The sequence below is a fragment of the Perissodus microlepis genome, chromosome 23, assembly GCF_051167445.1.
Source record: "Perissodus microlepis isolate ML-2025 ecotype Zambia chromosome 23, ASM5116744v1, whole genome shotgun sequence".
Taxonomy (NCBI): Eukaryota; Metazoa; Chordata; class Actinopteri; order Cichliformes; family Cichlidae; genus Perissodus; species Perissodus microlepis.
This window is the reverse complement of record NC_140482.1, coordinates 32,797,049-32,814,590: the sequence shown is the minus strand read 5'-3', so window position 1 is coordinate 32,814,590 and position 17,542 is coordinate 32,797,049. Positions and strand designations below refer to the sequence as shown.

The window sequence follows — 17,542 nt, the reverse complement described above, 5'->3', positions numbered from 1 at the left end:
CTTTTTCTTTATTCTCTGAAAGTTTAGACTTCACACAGTTTTTTTTTCTTCTACTAGTTAAATTGTGGGATGTCACAGAAGGGCTATAAGACCCACCCACCTGCGGTTTTTAATGGGCAGCCAATCAGAAGAAAGTTGGCCTCATATATTTGAAATCATCTTCAGTCTTCATGGGTTTGTTGGAGAAACCAGAAACCTTCTCGCTGCTTTTGGGAGTTTATTGTCTGAACTTTGTGGAGCTTTGCTGCTCGTTTCCCCCTGGTTTTACTCGTCCTGCCAGAAGGTTCAATTTAACGTTTAAAACGTTTACACTGAAGTGTACAGATAACAGATACAGTTGAGTCTGTGGACTCAGATCTGTGAGTGAAATGTTTGGTATTCCTGATGAGGATCAGAGGCGTGTTTGGGACTCAGGGCTCTGATGTGGTTCAGGACTGAGAGCAGAAGGTGGAGCTGAGTCAGGCACAGAGTGGGTAAACAGACGGGGGCAGTAAAACTAAAAGTCCTGGAAACTTCTCAGCACACTTCCTGTCTGCTGTCTCTCTCTGGCTGTAGAACGTCTGTGCTCGCCTTGTTTTCCTTATCTCAGTTTCCCCCCTCTGCTCCCCTCAGATGCCAGATGTGTCAGGGTGACTGACGGCGCGCGGTGGATGTTTGTGTTGTTTGTGTCACAGCATTCCTGTGAGCGTGTGCAGAAGGTGAAGAAGACAAGTATGGAGCTCCTGCAGCTGCAGGTAGGTGCCAGCTCCCTCATCTCCAACCGGCTCGTACAGATTAAAGGATTTTCCTTCGTTATTCTCTCACCCTTTTCTCCTTTTGGCTTCCTCCTCCTCCTCCTTTAAAAAAAGAAAAACCTCACACAGCGAGTCATTGGGTTTTGCAGGCTCAGGATGAAACTTTGTCAGCTGTGTTGGTGCAGCAGGAAGCAGCGATGCAGACAGACATTCACCTGAAGCGCGACTCAGTTCAGCTCTTTAATGCCTATAAGTGATGACACGTTTTGTTGGCGAAGCTGAGCTGGTGGCAGGAAGTGACAGTACCTTTGTGTCCTTCTATGTAAAAACCCAGCATCCTTACAAAACATGTAAGTCTCTGTACGTCTACTTTTTAGTCATTACTGATTTCTGTGAATGGTGCCGCCTATCAAGCATTTGGGGTTTTTTCTAAAATTCTGGTGCCCACCAAAGAGGTGTTGATGAAAATCACCAGGACTGCGATTAAACATGATTTTGACCAGTAATTTTGAATTTATGCAGGCTAAACATTCCTAATAAGCAACTGTTAACTAAAGTAAGAGAGATACACCCCGTCCAGTACAGTTTAACGTCCAGGTGTCTCTGAGAATGGGATTCGGACAAATCTAAACAGCGTCTGAGAGGATCCATCCGTCCATCTGCTGCAGCGTGATTTGGGTCAATTGGGTCAAGTACCAATGAGCCGTGTGTAGACTGCTGACCGGTGTCATGCCAAAAAGTGATTCGCGTTATTTAAATTTGTTTGAACTGTCATAAATAACTTGTTGGTCTATATTATATGAAACATGTCAAATGGATCCCTCATGAATGATATCCAGTCATCTTGAACCACATTCCTGTCACAAGGTAGAAGCTGCAATCAGTTTTTGGCAGTGACTTTTATACATCCTTTATCCTATATCCAGTTAAAAAATCTCATTGACATTAAAAATGCTCTAAAAGGCTCAAACAGAACAAACACAGCCCAGAGGTCCAGCTCAGGTGAAGCCTAGCAGACAGCTCGCAGGTACAGCCACCTGTGTCCACATCCACCTGTCAGTCAAAGAGGCCACGCCTCTAATAATCCTAATTTAAGCCTTAGTACAATTTAAACAGGTAACTTATAAAAACAGGCTGTTAAACGTGTTTGTTTCTGCTCTAATGTATTACATGGGAGTCTATGGGGACTGACTCACTGCTGATCTGCTGGACGTCACAGGGACTGCAGTTCGTTGTAGCTTCTGTTTCCTTCCAACCTCAAACTAATGAACCCACGCTCATCTGGCTGGATGGGAAGCGGCACGCCAGCTCTCTGCTTTGATCCTGAAAACACCCCATCACCTCCTCACCTCCTCCTTCCTTCTCCCCCTCCCCCGGCCCGTCCAGCACCTCCGCGGGGTCATGCAGATTAACCTGTCGTTTCCTGCAGACAGTTTTGGTTGGGAGTGAAATGGAGGGTGAAGCAGTTTCCGGCTGGGAGTGTGGGGCAGTGGGGGAAGAAGCTGGGCTGGCCAGCTGCATGCTGGGAGTGTTTTTTTGTTTTTGTCTGAAGGATTTAGAGGACTTTTTATGTGGCAGAGGGGCAGTTGCAGGGATTCAGAGGGAACAGTGGAGGTGGGTTGGAGCTGCTCTGGAGTATCTGCTGTAAGTATTCTGGTCTGCTGGGTTCAGTGTTTGTGTTGGAAGAGGTCAGAGTCAGGATTACATCTGTCTCTGTTGGAGTCAGACATTATTAAATCTGCTTTAGTTTGATCTGTGTTGAGCCGTTTTCATGCAGAAAACTGACCTGTGGAGGACACACAAAGAAAACCACAGAAGAAGAAAGACTCTGTTGTTCTGCAGCAGCTCCCTGCTTCTTTGTGTGCAGTATTTCCTGCAGGAGAGGCTGGAGTCTTCGGTTTCATAGACAGGTGGTGTTCAAAGCACACCCACAGCACACTGAAGGGCAAACCAAAATGTAAATGCACACCTGTATTTATACCTGCCTGAAATAAGCTCAGGGTCGGCTGACATGTTGTCGGTGCTTCTGTGGCATGTTGTGTCAGATGAAGACACTTTGACAGCTCATTTGCATGACAGCTGCAGTTATTTAAGACTGACAGAGTTTACAGTGTAAACTGTAAATGAGCCCATTACAGTATCAGGCAGTGCTACTGCACACTGTCTGGCTCCGTGCTCTCTTATTGGATATGGTTTATATGATTTCCTCTGTAAATGGTCCAATGTTAGCATTAGCCAACCAGTTCTAAAATATGATTCGCTCTGTTCCATCATCCATTATTTTGTTTTTAGGGTCTGGAAATGAGTGTGTACAAATGACTAATACAGTAAATTTAACATGAGCTTTTTGAACAGTTAAACTGCAGTAAGTGTATAAAAGCCTATAAAATAGAATAACATCTTTGTCCATCCTCTTCCTCTTGTCCTTATCAGGGTTGTGGGAGGGCTGGAGCTTATCCAAGCTACCGTAGGGCGAGAGGCGGGGTACACCTGGACAGGTCATCAGCCTGTTGCAGGGTTAACACCGAGAGACAACTGGTCACACTCACATTTGGAGCACATTTGGGCAATTTAGAATCACCTAACCCCACTGACTGCATGTGTTTGGACTGTGGGAGGAAGCTGCAGACATGCAAACACCACACAGTGTTGAATCTTCTGTCTGTTTGACGTCAGACAATAATTCTGACATTATTCAGTTTGTTTCCATTCGGATTTCATATATATATTTATTTTTACGTCTCGTGTGTGTGTGTGTGTGTGTGTGTGTGTGTGTGTGTGTGTGTGTGAAATCAGTCAAGTGACGCTGAAATACGATATGAGGTTTTCCTGTTTTCCTCCTTCAGCCCAAAGACGAGGAGTTGAGGACGATGTGGGCGGACTGAGCGGGAACCTCTGAAACCTCGGACAGATTTATTCTCCCTCAGCGTTGCTTCACCTGAACTACTGAAACCGGTGACACCGCCCACAGCATGGCTGCCGTCCTCGTGTCCCTGCTGCTGCTCGCGGTGACGGGCGTTTGCCCTCGGACTCTGGTTGTGGTGAACTCTGCCGTGGAGGTCAGCAGAGGGCGCTCGGTTTTCATCACGAGGGCGGAGCTTCAGATCAGCGTGGACCCGAGCGCCGACTGTAAGGTGGAGGTGGTGATGAACGAGCCCGTGACTCAGAGGGTCGGGAGGCTGAGCCCACAGGTGAGGGTGGAACAGGTTGGTGCCGTATGGCAGCCGCTCAGAGGAGTTACAGGCGCTCTGCTCTGTGCACTCTGCAGGTGTTTGACTGCAGCTTCCTGGAGGACGAGGTGAAGTATGTCCACGACGGCAGCCCTCTGCTGGACGAGGACGTGGTGATGCTCAGAGTCTACAGGTCAGTCAGCAGCATCCACAGGTCTGCAACATGTCGGTCAGGGTGTTAGGGGCTTGTTCAGTGAGAAGATGGTGAAGCAGGATTGGTGGGTGATGGCTGAAAGAATGAGATGGAGGATCCAAGCAGCAGAAATGACTCCTCTGAGGGCTGAGGTGAGGAGGTCAGAGTAGAAACACTGAAGGGAGGGAGTTTCGACCTGTGATCGGACATTCCTGGACTCTCCTAGGTGGAAAGTTTGAGGCCCATCTGGGACACACAGCAGATAAGATTTCAGGTGCTAGTCCAGTCCTGGAGGCACAGACATGGTCTGTTAGCTGATCCTGCAAACAGTAACAACAACCCCTCTGAGCCCAAGGAAAACGGCCCCGACCCCCCTCACGACACAGCTTAGAGTGCTGGGAGCTGCCCCTCAGCAGGCTTCCTGAAGGTTGCCATTAATTTTAGAATAATCAGAAAAACTATTTCTGCAGGTTAGATTTATGGAGCGTTTACAGACGGGGCTTAAACATTAATTCAAACTTGGATGTACATGTGATGACCTCGTGGGCCAGTGTGGAGCTCTGTTTAACATGACATGTGGTGTCTGTGTGGAGGTTCACATCCTCGGACACGCAGGTGGAGACGGTGATCCTGAGGGTCCGGGTGGTGGACTCGGGTGCGGGCGTGGTGGCACTCGGCAGCGCTCCACTGGTCGTTCCCCAGTTCTACGGTTTATCCAACGCCATCAACGGCTCGGTGCTGAATATCAGGGCCGCGCCTGACCTTGTCTGCACCGTCAGGCTGTTGACCGCAGACACCAGCGTCCCCGCTGCGGGTCGGCTGGTGAGGGAGGAAGACTCCACGCAGAGGAAGGGTACCAAACTCATAAGATGTTTTTAATTTGCTTTGTTTCATTGTGTCATCACAGTTTATAAAATATAATTTAACCTTTTAAGTTGAATAAATTAAACTTTATTTACAATGTGGAGCACAAATAAAGCAAAAACTATAAAAAATATCAAAACTTAAAGATAACTGAGAGAAATGCTTAAATATAAAATACACATTAGTATAAATATAAACTGAAATGCAGGCTGCTTGTGGTTTATCTGTTTGTGTGTGTCTGGTGATTTCCACTCACCGACTGGTTTAAAACCCTCGGCTCTCCTCTCTGATAGGTCGACAGGCGACGCTCTGCCCGGGAAACAGTCCGTGTCTTCACGACACCACCGAGGTCCGCTTCCTCAAAACCAGCTGCCATGAATTCCTGAGCTCTGGCCTCAAGTACCAGCACCTCAGCCCGCCGTCCCCGGAGATCGACTACGTCCCCGTCCGGGTGGAGCTGAGAGAGCAGGCGAGCAGAGCACTGCTGGAGGTACAGGAAAGACCGATGAGCTCACAGCTCAGACAGCAGCGTGGAAACAAAGAGAGCAGAAATGAGGCTCAGACTTGCTTTAAAGGAAGAAAGTTTGTAAAGTGCAGATTCTGCTGTTTGCAGGTGAGATGTTGGCAGTGAGAAGGTGACATCCCGCCTTCTCAGCTCGGCGATGAGGACGGATGTGCAGGCGGAGGTTGTGCGGGGTTTTGAAGCCTCCAGCATTCCTTTAAAGCATTTCTGTCTCATCGTTAGCACGTGAGCGGTGGCATAACACCTCTCACGAGTGTAACAGCAGAAGTTGTGGCGCCATGTGTTGATCTCTGCGTGGTGTGTTAAACTTTACCTGTCCTTCTCCTCCCACAGTCACAGGCCGTGTGGCTGCCGGTTTTGATCCACGGAGCCATGCAGAACCAGCCCCCGCAGGCTACCTTCATGGCCTCTTTCATCCTGGAGGTGGACCAGTTCATCCTCACCCCGCTCACCACTGCCACGCTGGACGCCAAGGACCACGAGACTCCACAGGAGAAGCTGGTCTTCAACGTGACCGCCCCACCCGCCGAGGGCTACATCACACACCTGGACGACCACACCAAGCCCATCCGGTCCTTCACATGGCTGGACCTTCAGGAGATGAAAGTGGCCTACCAGCCATCCAACAGCAGCCGGGGGCGCCGCAGGAACTATGAGGTACTGAAGACGCGACAGGGCTCCAAAGGTTCTTCCAGTTTCTGTAGAAAAGTTGGAATGTTAGAAGCACCAACACTGGGAATTTTGGAGAAAACAGCTTTTTTTCAGGGCAGTGTGGCCGATATCTGCGCTTTTATTCTAGGAATCAAACCTAACGTTGTAGCTGCTAATGCTGCTTCAACTTCTACAGCATAACAGCACACCAAAGCTAACCATAGCTAACCCACCCCACACCGATGTTTCAGAGGGTCTGAGCCGGGGCTCCAGATCTGAGTGTTCGTGTTCTGTTGCCTTCAAAAATGTCTATGTCAAAAAAAGGAGACATGGAGGTTTAGGAGACGCTTCACCTTCAAATCAGCTGTACAAAAAACAGCAGCAGGAGAGAGAGTGAGATACAATCACACAGGGTCAAAGTCACTGCTGGCCTGCTTGGGCCGGAGCGGCTAAAGAAATAGATATTACAAAATTATTTTGACCCAGAGGCAATCGCAACTAGAAGATGATCCTGGTGTCAAATGTAGGTGAAAAGAAGACCTTTCTTTTTCTCTCACCTGTCCCACAGGCTGATATGAGCCCTGAAAGTGTACCCAGAATGCACTCTGTGAAGTTTCAGATGGAACTTGTCTGCGTCACAGGCATGAAGGTGTAAATAGGTCACGCATACGTTGTTTTACACGCTTAATAATGTCATTTCCTGTCATTGCGTTCCCTTTTTATATGCTTAGGTGGAGTTTCAGGTGATAGACGGCTCCTATCTGACCAGCCCACCCATCGTGGTCCACGTCTCCATCAGGACATCGGAAACGAATGCTCCGAGAGTCTCCTGGAACGTGGGTACGTTCGCGTCCATCTCTGTGGCATGAAAAATGTCTCACTGCGTTTTACTCGTTGAGGTAACATGTGAACATGTGTGCCATCTCAGGTCTAGACCTGTTGGAGGGTCAGTCCCGACCAATCACCTGGGAGCAGCTGCAGATAGTCGACAGCGACAACATTGACGCCGTTTACCTGGTGGCCGTGGACGGACCCGTGCACGGGCGGCTCAGTGTCAGAGGTGAGGGGTCAAAGGTCGGCGGGGTTGGGTTTAAGGTGGTAAATGCTCCATCGAACATCAAACAAAGTGAAGAAAAATCTTCTCCTCAGTTTTCTTTCTTTTCTTTCAGACTAATTGAGTTTTTCAGTTTTAGTTGCTACCAAAACTTTGATGTGCCACAAAATTGAAACTGTAGGTGAGACTTTTGTACCTGAAGCTTCTGCTTTCTGTGTAGTCTGAGTTCTTTTGACCGATCAGATCTGAGCAGATGAAAGAAAACATGGTGGGGTGCTACGTTTATTAAAATATTAAAAATCGTTTTAATCCTTGAGTCATGGCCAGAGGTGGGTAGAGTAGCCAAAAATGGTACTCAAGTAATAGTAGCACTCCCTCAACATAGTTTTACTCAAGTAAAAGTAAAAAGTACAGTAACCAAAAAGTCACTCAAGTAAATGTAACTCAATAAATACAATTACTAGTTACTACCCACCTCTGGCTGTGACAAAATATTTTTTAAACACCTTAAAATTTTAATTATATATATATTATGATAATTTTTATTAAAATTATATATTTTTATTTTTATTTATTTACATTGAATAAAAAGTGTTAAAAAACTAAACAAGTTTCAAGGATTTATGTTCCATTTTAAAATTAATAATTTATTTATTTGCGCTTCATTTACTTTTTATCTTCTCTATTTTGAATTTAAATCTTGTTATATATAAATTATGATCCATGAGTATTTATGTTACGTCTGTTAGATATCATCATCAAGACCAACGATAAACACAGAACAGGCAGAAAGTATAGAAGATGTCGTCGACGGGTTTCGGGAAGCCCCTCGGCAACGCCGCCTTGCCTTGACCCTCCGTCTTCGACTCCCTCGCTGGTATGCTGCTCGGTCGCCTGGGACTTCTGCAAACCGGCGTCTGGCCTTTTCCGCCCTTTTAGCTCCATGTGCTGCGCGTCCATCAGGGACCGCCGTGTGGCAGGGGAAGCATATGTCTCACGGTCCTGCATGTGTTTCCTAATCAGGTGTAAAATGGGGCCAGGGCCACTTCGCCAGGGGCCGCCGCTGCCCGCCTCTCCGTCCACTTCCGTCCCTTCCAGCCCGCCGCTCGGCGAGGTCGCCTCTTTGTCTGAACAGCATCGGGACGGAGCAGATTGGAGCGACTTCTGCCATTTCATGGCGCCGTGCACAGGGAGCAGATGCACTGTCCCCAAACAGGTTTTCATGCTACCAGCTCGGAGGGGGAGGAGGTGGCGGGCGCCCCGAGGGCTTCAGGCGGGCGGGAGTTAACCTTTCATGGCTGCTTTTGTGCTCGCCTCATCCTCCGCTCGTTTGTGAGGTTTAATCTGTGATTCAAGCTGCAGTCCTCACCTGAGCTGCTGTGACATCACGCCACCTTTTCAAATTAAGTCACAACATTTCTGCTCTTTTTTTTTTTTTTTCCATGTCCCTGCAAAAGTTTCATTTTTATTTCCTGAACATGATTTTTCATCAGCGTGCTGCCGTATCCACTGACTTACATCCATAAACAGGAATTAAAAAAGGTGGAGGCAAAAATAATTTGGTATAATTACATCATCATTTTTTGTCCCAGCTGTCAAAGTTCACAGAAATAAATGAAACCATGGAAACAAAAATAATGAGTTTATGAATTCCAATAAATGAATTATTACTAACATAAACACATTTAATCAGAAATGAATCAGATCGTCACTGCCGCAAAAAGAACAGGAGAGAAGATTTTAAATGATTAACCACTTTTATATATTTTTAATTTTTTAAGTTTATTCTTCAGCTCCTCTAAGTTTGTACCTTTTTAAGATTTTGGTTTTGTCCTACTTTTTACTTTATTGATCGAGATGTGTTTTTGTTTTATTGGTTGTTTAATTTTCAGCAGAGGAGTTTTCACTGTGTTTGGGACAAAAACTCGTGTTGTGTAAGCTGATGCAGAAAATGATCCACAAAAATTCTCCATCCAGCGTGTGACGTTCAGACCTCTGCTCGGAGGAAGCCTCCTACCACGTGTTCACACTCAGATCGGGCAGCAGTTTCCTCAGATTTACAGATCGGGGTCACACAGAAAAGCTACAGTGAGGTCAGGCTGATGACTTCACAGCAGGCTGGAAAAAGAGCAGGGGTTAAACCTGCTCACTGTGCCTCTGTCAGGCTTCAAACCACAAACTTCACAACAGCGAGAACTCGTGCTTGCTTCGTCGACATGTCTGCATCCTCTATCAAAGCGCAGAAACCTGCAGAGGGAAGAACGTCTCTAACACGCAGCAAAATAAGTTGGATGCTTGTTGAAACTTTGGTCCCACCAGGCAGCTTCCTCCTCCTCCTGCAGCAGCACCTGCTCCAGCATCATTTCATCCCGTCGGTTTGGGCTGAAGTTTGGCGCCGCGTCCGTGCAGGAAGCTGCGGTGGAGCTGCGTCTCTGAGGACGCCGCTGACCCTCGGTGCTGCGACTGGAGGGCGGCGGCTGCAGCGTGGGGACGGGCTCGCTCCAACGCCTTCAGCCAAATGGATGGCTGCCTGTCCCTAACAAACACACACTCTCACACACACATATACACAGGCGTGGCGTTTCTCCCTTCGTGGGCCGGCTGCCCAACGCCACCTTTGGGCCCAATTACCAAGTTGTTTCCATCACTTGGACCGCGAGCCGGTTCCCCTCGGTAAAGTTGCTAATGAGGTTCGGGCTTGCGACCGCTCGTCTCTCAATCTGTCTGCTGACCTTGCCCTTCTGTCTCTCTGGCACTCGCAGGGAGACAGGAAGCCCCCGTCCTGGCAGCCGGGCAGCCGCCGGGAAGGACGCCATGTTGTAGCCTACCGGGTTTCGCAGCGCAGACCGAGCCAGCGCCTCGCTGTGCCTCCAGGCGCCAACACAAACTTGTTATTTCCAAGTGACAATGGGAGGAAAGCAGCGCACGTGTTGGAGACGGTAATTGAATCAAAGTGCGAAGCTTTGGCTGGAAACCGGCCACCGACAACACGTGTCCTCCGGTAGGCCACGGTCACGTGACGCTGGGCCATCAGCATGTTGTAGAGCGCGAGGAGGGCCAGCCAGCGGCAGAGAGCTGGCAGATGGACGCGGCCGACATTTCATTAATGTAGGACACCGAAGTTTTTCATGTTCGGCTCGACGAGAGACAAACAGCATCCCGCCGCTCTGTGACAGAAGCAGACGCTCGCCACACGTTCATCCCGAGTATGACACGATGCCCTCCTGACGCATCACTCCGTGGAAACATTCAATCTGTTTCAGTTTATAAGTCAGCATGAACATTTATTGTGAAACCTGGCTGCAGCGGGAAGATCCCATCAAAAAAATCAATAATCAGTCTTTATGGAGGCTATTTACTCTTTAAAAAGACGACGCTTTTGAAGACAATAAATAATAGCAATGTAACAATAAATGGTGAAGGGTCAGAAATATGTGCAGTGTTTAAAACAGAGTCCACAGCATCGTTCTGTTTTAGTTTTCTGAATTATAAGTCAGGTTAAAGAGGGAGTGCTTTCATCTTTATTCAGTCCAAACAGTACTGCAAAAACTTCTTTCAGCATTAAAAAAAATCCTGCCAGTAGTTCGTGTAGAGGCACAGAGAGCGAGTGACCTCGGTGCGTTTGTGCTGTCGCTGAGGTGAAGCCTTCAGCAGATGATTTTCTTTCTTTTGACTGATGTCGTCGTGAATCTGCCCCCAGCTGATTAACACAGTCGTCATCACAGTCAGAGTTTTGTTTAAATGTAGAAATGAGTTTTTGTCTCATTAAATATAAGATCTGAACGCGACCCCAGTCAGACAGACAAGAGTCTGCAGTGAGCGTGAAGAATAAAGTTACTGACTGAAGTTATTCCTCAGTGAGACTGAAGGTCCAGTTTGTGAGGATCACAGATTATTTATGATCAGGTAAAAACATCCTTTTAGCTGCCAGTCAGATGCTTTGAGTGGCTGGAAGGAGGCCGCCGACCTTTCAGTCTCTAATGTCTGAAATCTTGTCATCGCTCTGAACCTGCTGGATGGAATCGAAGGTGTTTTGATCTGTCAGGCTTCTCAGAGGTGAGGATTTGAGGCTTTTTTTATTTTAGAAAACGGACGTCTGACGCTGTGGGAACAGTGAGGACTCACTGTTGTTTAGTGGAAAAGAATTAAAGATCTTTCTCTTTGAGTCATGTGACTTTTGCTTTGTGTTTCCAGGCGGGAAGGCGTTTATGTTCCGCGTGCGGGACCTGAAGGAGGGCACAGTCGTCTACCACCACTCCGACAGTGACTCCACCCGCGACCACGTCGTCTTCCGCATCAGCGACGGTCGTCACAGCGTCCGCCACAAGTTCCCCATCAACATCCTCCCGAAGGACGACTCTCCGCCCTTCCTCATCAACAACGTGGCGGTGGAGGTGCAGGAGGGTGGGGCCGTGCGGCTCGAGGAGTTCATGCTGCTGGCCTCCGACCTCGACTCCAGCGACGACTACATCCTTTATCAGATAGTCTCCGCCCCCCGGGCCGGGCACCTGGTCAGGAGGACATCCGCCCATGAGACAGGTGAGGGTGAGTATTTAGACGTAATAATTAGAGAGGCAATGTGGGCGTGTCTAACGCTGGGACTCTCCCACCCAGAAGAATCCAAACTCACTCTGATAGGTCAGCTGATTATCAGCTGATACTGACCTCAATGACCAGAATCACCTCTGTGGTAAATAAATGTTTGTGATACTCCATTTGTGTTGAATTTAATGGTTTTGAAGGGTAAAGGTAAATGTTCACTACAGTCACGTGACTAGGGGTCACACCCCTGAGCTCCTGGGGGACGCTCAGCTTTACTCACTGAACCACAAACACATTCAGAAATAATCTACAAGGGGGTGAAAATGCTGATTTCTGGGTGAGAGGGCTCAGTCCTGCAGCTCTCTGCTGTAAACCATCATGTTCCTGCACTGCTGGTCTCTGAGCTCTTCTGTGCTCTCCCTGCAGGGTCACCGGTGGCCAGCTTCCTGCAGAGGGACCTGATCCAGGGTCAGATCTTCTACCAGCACTCGGGAGACGAGCAGTTTGAGGACGCCTTCGACTTCACGCTGTCTGACAGCCACCGGCCGCCCAACCTGTCGCAGACATACGTGAGTCGGCTCTGGTCTGAGAGAGTGACAAGTCTGAATGTCGCTTTGAGACCTCTTCCTCTCACCTCTTCCTTCCTCTTCCTCCCTGTGTGCAGACGGTGGTGGTGCACGTGTTCCCGGTGGAGGACCAGGTGCCAGTCGAAGTTCCCGGCAGCGTCCGCTCGCTGACAGTGAAGGAGACGGAGGTGGTTTACATCACCCAGGCTCACCTTCACTTCACAGACCGAGAGCACCCAGATGCTGACCTCACCTATGTCATTACGCAGCCCTGCTTCAGCCCGCTACATCCTGGGTAAGGACCCGGCTGCCAGCTTAGCTCTGACAGAGGAGGAAGAGCAGACCCTGTGACTGAGAAACTAACTATCGTGTTTGTATTCGTTTTCAGCCTGATGGATGCGGGACGTCTGTTCTACACCGACAGCACCAACGCCATGAAGAAGGACCACACAGCGCCCGTGCTGAAGTCCTTCACTCAGGTGTGCAGCACCTGCTTGGTTCTAATACATATGAAGGAGTCGCTGCTGGGGGGGTGGCGTGGCTGGCGAGGTTGGCATGGGTCGTGCTTTTGCAGGTCAAGATGTAAATTTCTTGTTTTCTCCTAGCATGCTGTGAACCACATGAAGGTGGCCTTCATGCCGCCGGTCGAGGACATCGGGCCCGAGTCGCTCTTCGTCCAGTTCATCTTCTCAGTCAGCGATCACCACGGCGACACCGTCTCCGGCCTCATTTTCAACATCACGGTTACCCCTGTCGACGACCAGGCGCCAGAGGTCAGAGGTCAAATGGGCGGAGCCTCTGGTTTGACCGTGCTGTGGACGTCATGCTGAATCTCTATGTGCTCCTCAGGCTTTCACCAACCTGCTTCGGGTGGAGGAGGGCGGCGCGGCCTTCGTGACGGAGGAGCACCTCCTGGTCCGGGACCGGGACAGTCGAGAGGAGGCGCTGAGGGTGGAGGTTCGGAGCACGGCTCGTCACGGCCGGCTGGAGCTGCGGGGCCGAGCGCTGCAGCAGGGAGGCGGGTTTACCCTGCAGGAACTGAGAGGGCTGGGCGTCAGGTGAGACCCGGGTCAGGTGGTTCTGGACGTGCCGTGGTGATCTGAGCTCAGCAATCACTCTGAGAGCTCTCTGGTTTTATCCGCTGCTTCAGCAGATGGGTGTGTTTTCACCGGTGATGTAACGCCGGAGGGTTTTTCTGATTTTAGAGGATTCGGTTTCAGAGGTTCCGAAGTTTTCAGGTGATCATGAAGCCGCTCACCTCGCTGTGGTCGACTGTTTGCAGTCAGTCTTGGTTTCTTAGAGCAGAAAGCACGGAGCGGATTTACTGCCAGCTTTTCTACTCCTCACTTCCTGTCATGTACCTCCTGTTCCAGTGGTGGGCGTTCACATTAAACATGTTTCTAATAATGAGCTCAGAGTGTGCAGGTAGGTCACCTTTAAAGTGTTTCACCTGCACCTCTGTTTTAAACGTCCACTGAACGTTTAGATAAACCAATTATTGTTCCTGTTTTGCAAAACTGTTTTGTTGCTTTTGCTCGTCTCACATTCATTTGTAGGTGATGTATGATTTCCTGTTCCAGCACAGACGTCAGATAGAAACGCTGCAGTTTGTTCCTGTGAGTGATGCTGCTGTTTTTGCTGTTGTCGTGTTCTTCTGAAACCTCGCCCTGCAAAGAGCGCCAGTCACGTAAAATCCAACCAGCCGGTGGCTGTAACCGTGTGGTGTTCAGGGACCCCGGGTCACTCACCAACCAGCAGTTTGTGTTCTTAAAGTTCACGAAAATCAGAAAGTTTCTTCTTTTTTTGAATGTTTAAGGCATCCATCATTTTTTTCAGTTGTTCTTAGGTGACTGTGAGTATTTCTATAATTAGCAGCTGTAATCTTTCTATTTTACTATATTTATACTCGGAGGCCAGGTTCTTGTTTTAGCTGAAACCCCACTTCAGGCTTCATATTTTATATATTAAGAATTTCTTTGTTAATGCGATGATTAAAGGCAGACTCTGTCAACACGTGACTTTGACTCGTCGACTCATCGTTTTCTTTTGTACATTTAATAACATTTTTATTCAGCAATTATTTTGTGCCAGTTTATTTTATTTTATGACATTAGTGTTTGTTTTTATTGAATTTTTAAGATTCAACTTTTTATTGAGTTTTACTTTGTGTAATTATTCAGATTAAATTAGACTCAGTATTGTGCTGGACCTTTACCCCCGGCTTACCGCTGTTGGAAAGTTCACAAGAGGTTCAGTAGTCTCCATTTAAAAAGCAGAAACTCTTTGGGCTCTAAACATCATCAGTGTTTGTAGAAGCTGCTGATGTCACCGATGTTTGACTGAGGAGCTGGTCACAGGTCAGCGTGACGGCGTCTCTGTGTTTCAGGTACATCCACGATGACTCTGAGACCACCGAGGATGTCGTTGGTCTCAAGGTGTCGGACGGTCTGAACTCGGTGGACGTCGTTCTGCACGTTCAGGTGAATCTACTGAATAAAGGTGTCACCTGCTGAGCACTCAAAGGTTTCTACTGACATGTAACAAGTGAAGAAGAAGCTGATTATAAAAGTTCAGGTGCTACTGTGGGCGGGATGCTTAGACACTAGCAGAAATCGAAACGGGAAAACTTTACAGGTGTTGCTTAACACCTGTAAACATTGAGTCCAGCCCACACAAAACCAGGGGGAAATGCAGAGGAGGAACAAGCAGAGTGGGAGGGGTCATCAGATGTGGCTGACATTGATGTTGGTGAATGTTTACTTTCTAGAGTTTCCTATTTCAGTGAACTGTGAGGGGTTTTCACTGGTTGTAGTTCAAACTCGGAGAGGAAACCAGAGCGATGACTGTGTGTGTGTAAAAAAAGACCAAACACAGCCAGGACTTTTAGCTGGTTAATAAAAACGAAATGTAACCCCCCCCCCCCCCCCCCCCCCGTCCTCAGGTGCTGCCGATGAACGACGAGCCTCCCCAGCTGGGCGCGCGTCTGCAAGGGGGGCTGAGCTGCGAGGAAGGGGGGCGTGTCCAGGTGACGGTGGACTACCTGTCGGCCACCGACCGGGACAGCGACGACTCCACTCTGACCTACATGCTCGCCCGGAGACCGAGCAGGGGAGAGCTGCAGCGAGCCGGCGTGACTGTGGACAAGTTCTCCCAGCAGGACGTCCTGCAGGGTCACATCTACTATGCCCACACAGGTGAGCAGGCCAGGCTGCGTTCACGGCACGTAGTAAAAATGTGTGTTCCTTCCGCAGGAAGGGAACCAGCCTTGGCTGAACCCTGGAAAAAGTTTGAATGGGTTATGAAGTAGGTTTGAAAGCAGAAACTAACCCGTGGTGCATTCATAAATGAGATAAAATGAAACGAAAGCAGCTCTTTAGAAACGTTTGTTGTGGACATGCTGTTCTGTTTAAGGCGGGGAGATCGGACCTGAGCCGGTGTTCGACACGGTCACCCTCATCATCTCCGACAGTGAGGCCAGAGGGCCGGACAGCTGCTGCCACGGGGAAGCCCTGCCCCCTCCCGTTCCTCTCCATGGTACACTTCCTGTTTACGATCTGAACATCACAGTTCTTCCTGTCAACGATAAAGTCCCTGCCGTCACTCTGGGTAAGATTCACCAAATTCACAAAAACCACGTGTACAGTTTACACAACAGCCTCATTCACGATGTCACGTGGACACACCTGTTGGATCTGTGTGAGTGAACCAATCAGAGAGAAGCCCTTAACTTTCCTCTGTAACAGCACCAGAGCCACAAAAAACTCAGACTGTCATCAAACTACTTTATTGCAAACAGGAAACAGGTTTGTGGTTATTTAAACTGCAGAAATAAAGAAATGTCAAAAATGACAAAAACCATTGAAAAACTGTGCTGATGTTCGCTCACTGATCTCCTTCAGGATTGGTCAGATTTTAGTGAAGCTGACACACGGCGTTCACACAATGTCCTTTCAATGTTGTGTTTGCGTTTACATCTGTGAACTGTGGGGAAGTGTGTGCTTTCATTCCCACTGAAAGGCTCAGTGTGTGCGTGTGCGCATGTGTGTGTTTAATCCTCTCTAACCAACAACACACCGTTACCTATCAGTCCAACACACACTCTGTAATGGGAGGGGCAAGGGGGGCTAACATCTCTCACACACACATACACCGTCTCCCAGTCTTCCCAGTGTGTGTCCCAGTGGTCACTGGTCTCCATTGATAACCATGGAGCTCTTCAATCCCTGTTTTTGGCTGTGAGCAGTGAGAATGATCATCCATCCCAGGAGAGAGAGCGAGTGTGTGTGTGTGTGTGTGTGTGTGTGTGTGTGTGTGTGAGGGATAATCTCCTCCACAGTAGAGACATCATCTGTGCATTGTCTCCATTTTCTCTGTTTTAATCCTGAAGATGTTCTTTGAGGTGATTTTCGGTCACAGACGTTTAAACTGTGAGGTAGCTGCACTCAGTGACTCACCTGTCACAGGTGGAGATGATGGCAGATGAGAAACAGCAGGTCTGTGTTGTTAGTCGGTGGCTGAAGATTTTTGGGTTCCTTTACAAACGGCGCAAAATTCCCCAGAAATGATGCTCGTCAGGAGTGAAATGTGAACACGATGCTTTATTTCAGGGCAGTAAATCAGAACCATTTTAGTAAAAATGAGCCGTCTTCTGAGCTCACAAATAACACTTTACTGTGAGCTGCATTGTCAGCCTGCTGCTGGCTTGATTACAGCAGGGATGTCAAACACTGTGGGTCAGACCAAAGAAACTCTCCTTCCAGTCAGTCTAATGAAGTTTAACAATGCATTAACTACTCACTATAAAACCAGAAAATTCTACAGTAGGTGGTTAAAAACGGGGACTTTTCTTTCATGTAACTGTTTATTTATTACTTCATTACCTTGGTGTAGTGCAGGGGTGGGCAACTCCAGGCGTTGAGGGCCGGTGTCCTGCAGGTTTTAGATGTGTCCTTGAACCAACACAGCTGATTCAAACGGCTAAATTATGTCCTCAACATGTCTTGAAGTTCTCCAGAGGCTTGGTAACAAACTAATCATGTGATTCAGATGTGTTGACCCAGGGTGAGATCTAAAACCTGCAGGACACCGGCCCTTCAGGCCTGGAGTTGCCCACCCCTGGTGTAGTGTGAGTAGTCATGGGCAAGGTCTTAACCTAACCCATGACTACCCCAACCCTACCCAAAAGGAAAAACTTGTGAAACTTATGAAAATACATTAAAAAGTTTATGCCCTCCTTCCTATTTTT

The 17,542-nt window shown here is 48.3% G+C and overlaps 1 protein-coding gene across 2 annotated transcripts in view; it reads left to right on the top strand.

Annotated features, from left to right (window-relative positions):
* Positions 1 to 492: 492 nt before the first annotated feature.
* The window catches only part of frem1b (Fras1 related extracellular matrix 1b), a 36,317-nt gene continuing 19,267 nt past the window's right edge, over positions 493 to 17,542 (top strand). Inside the window, exons 1-17 of one of the 2 annotated variants that reach the window (XM_084922038.1) lie at positions 493 to 734; positions 3,581 to 3,925; positions 4,003 to 4,097; positions 4,691 to 4,950; positions 5,255 to 5,451; positions 5,818 to 6,141; positions 6,867 to 6,975; positions 7,064 to 7,195; positions 11,384 to 11,728; positions 12,158 to 12,300; positions 12,396 to 12,592; positions 12,686 to 12,776; positions 12,903 to 13,070; positions 13,147 to 13,355; positions 14,684 to 14,777; positions 15,239 to 15,491; positions 15,709 to 15,903. In XM_084922038.1, the coding sequence (XP_084778164.1) occupies positions 3,707 to 3,925; positions 4,003 to 4,097; positions 4,691 to 4,950; positions 5,255 to 5,451; positions 5,818 to 6,141; positions 6,867 to 6,975; positions 7,064 to 7,195; positions 11,384 to 11,728; positions 12,158 to 12,300; positions 12,396 to 12,592; positions 12,686 to 12,776; positions 12,903 to 13,070; positions 13,147 to 13,355; positions 14,684 to 14,777; positions 15,239 to 15,491; positions 15,709 to 15,903 (3,031 nt within the window). In that variant the 5' untranslated portion in view covers positions 493 to 734; positions 3,581 to 3,706. Of the gene's footprint in view, positions 735 to 3,580; positions 3,926 to 4,002; positions 4,098 to 4,690; positions 4,951 to 5,254; positions 5,452 to 5,817; positions 6,142 to 6,866; positions 6,976 to 7,063; positions 7,196 to 11,383; positions 11,735 to 12,157; positions 12,301 to 12,395; positions 12,593 to 12,685; positions 12,777 to 12,902; positions 13,071 to 13,146; positions 13,356 to 14,683; positions 14,778 to 15,238; positions 15,492 to 15,708; positions 15,904 to 17,542 lie in introns of both variants that reach the window. The other variant, XM_084922037.1, reaches the window with a different exon arrangement.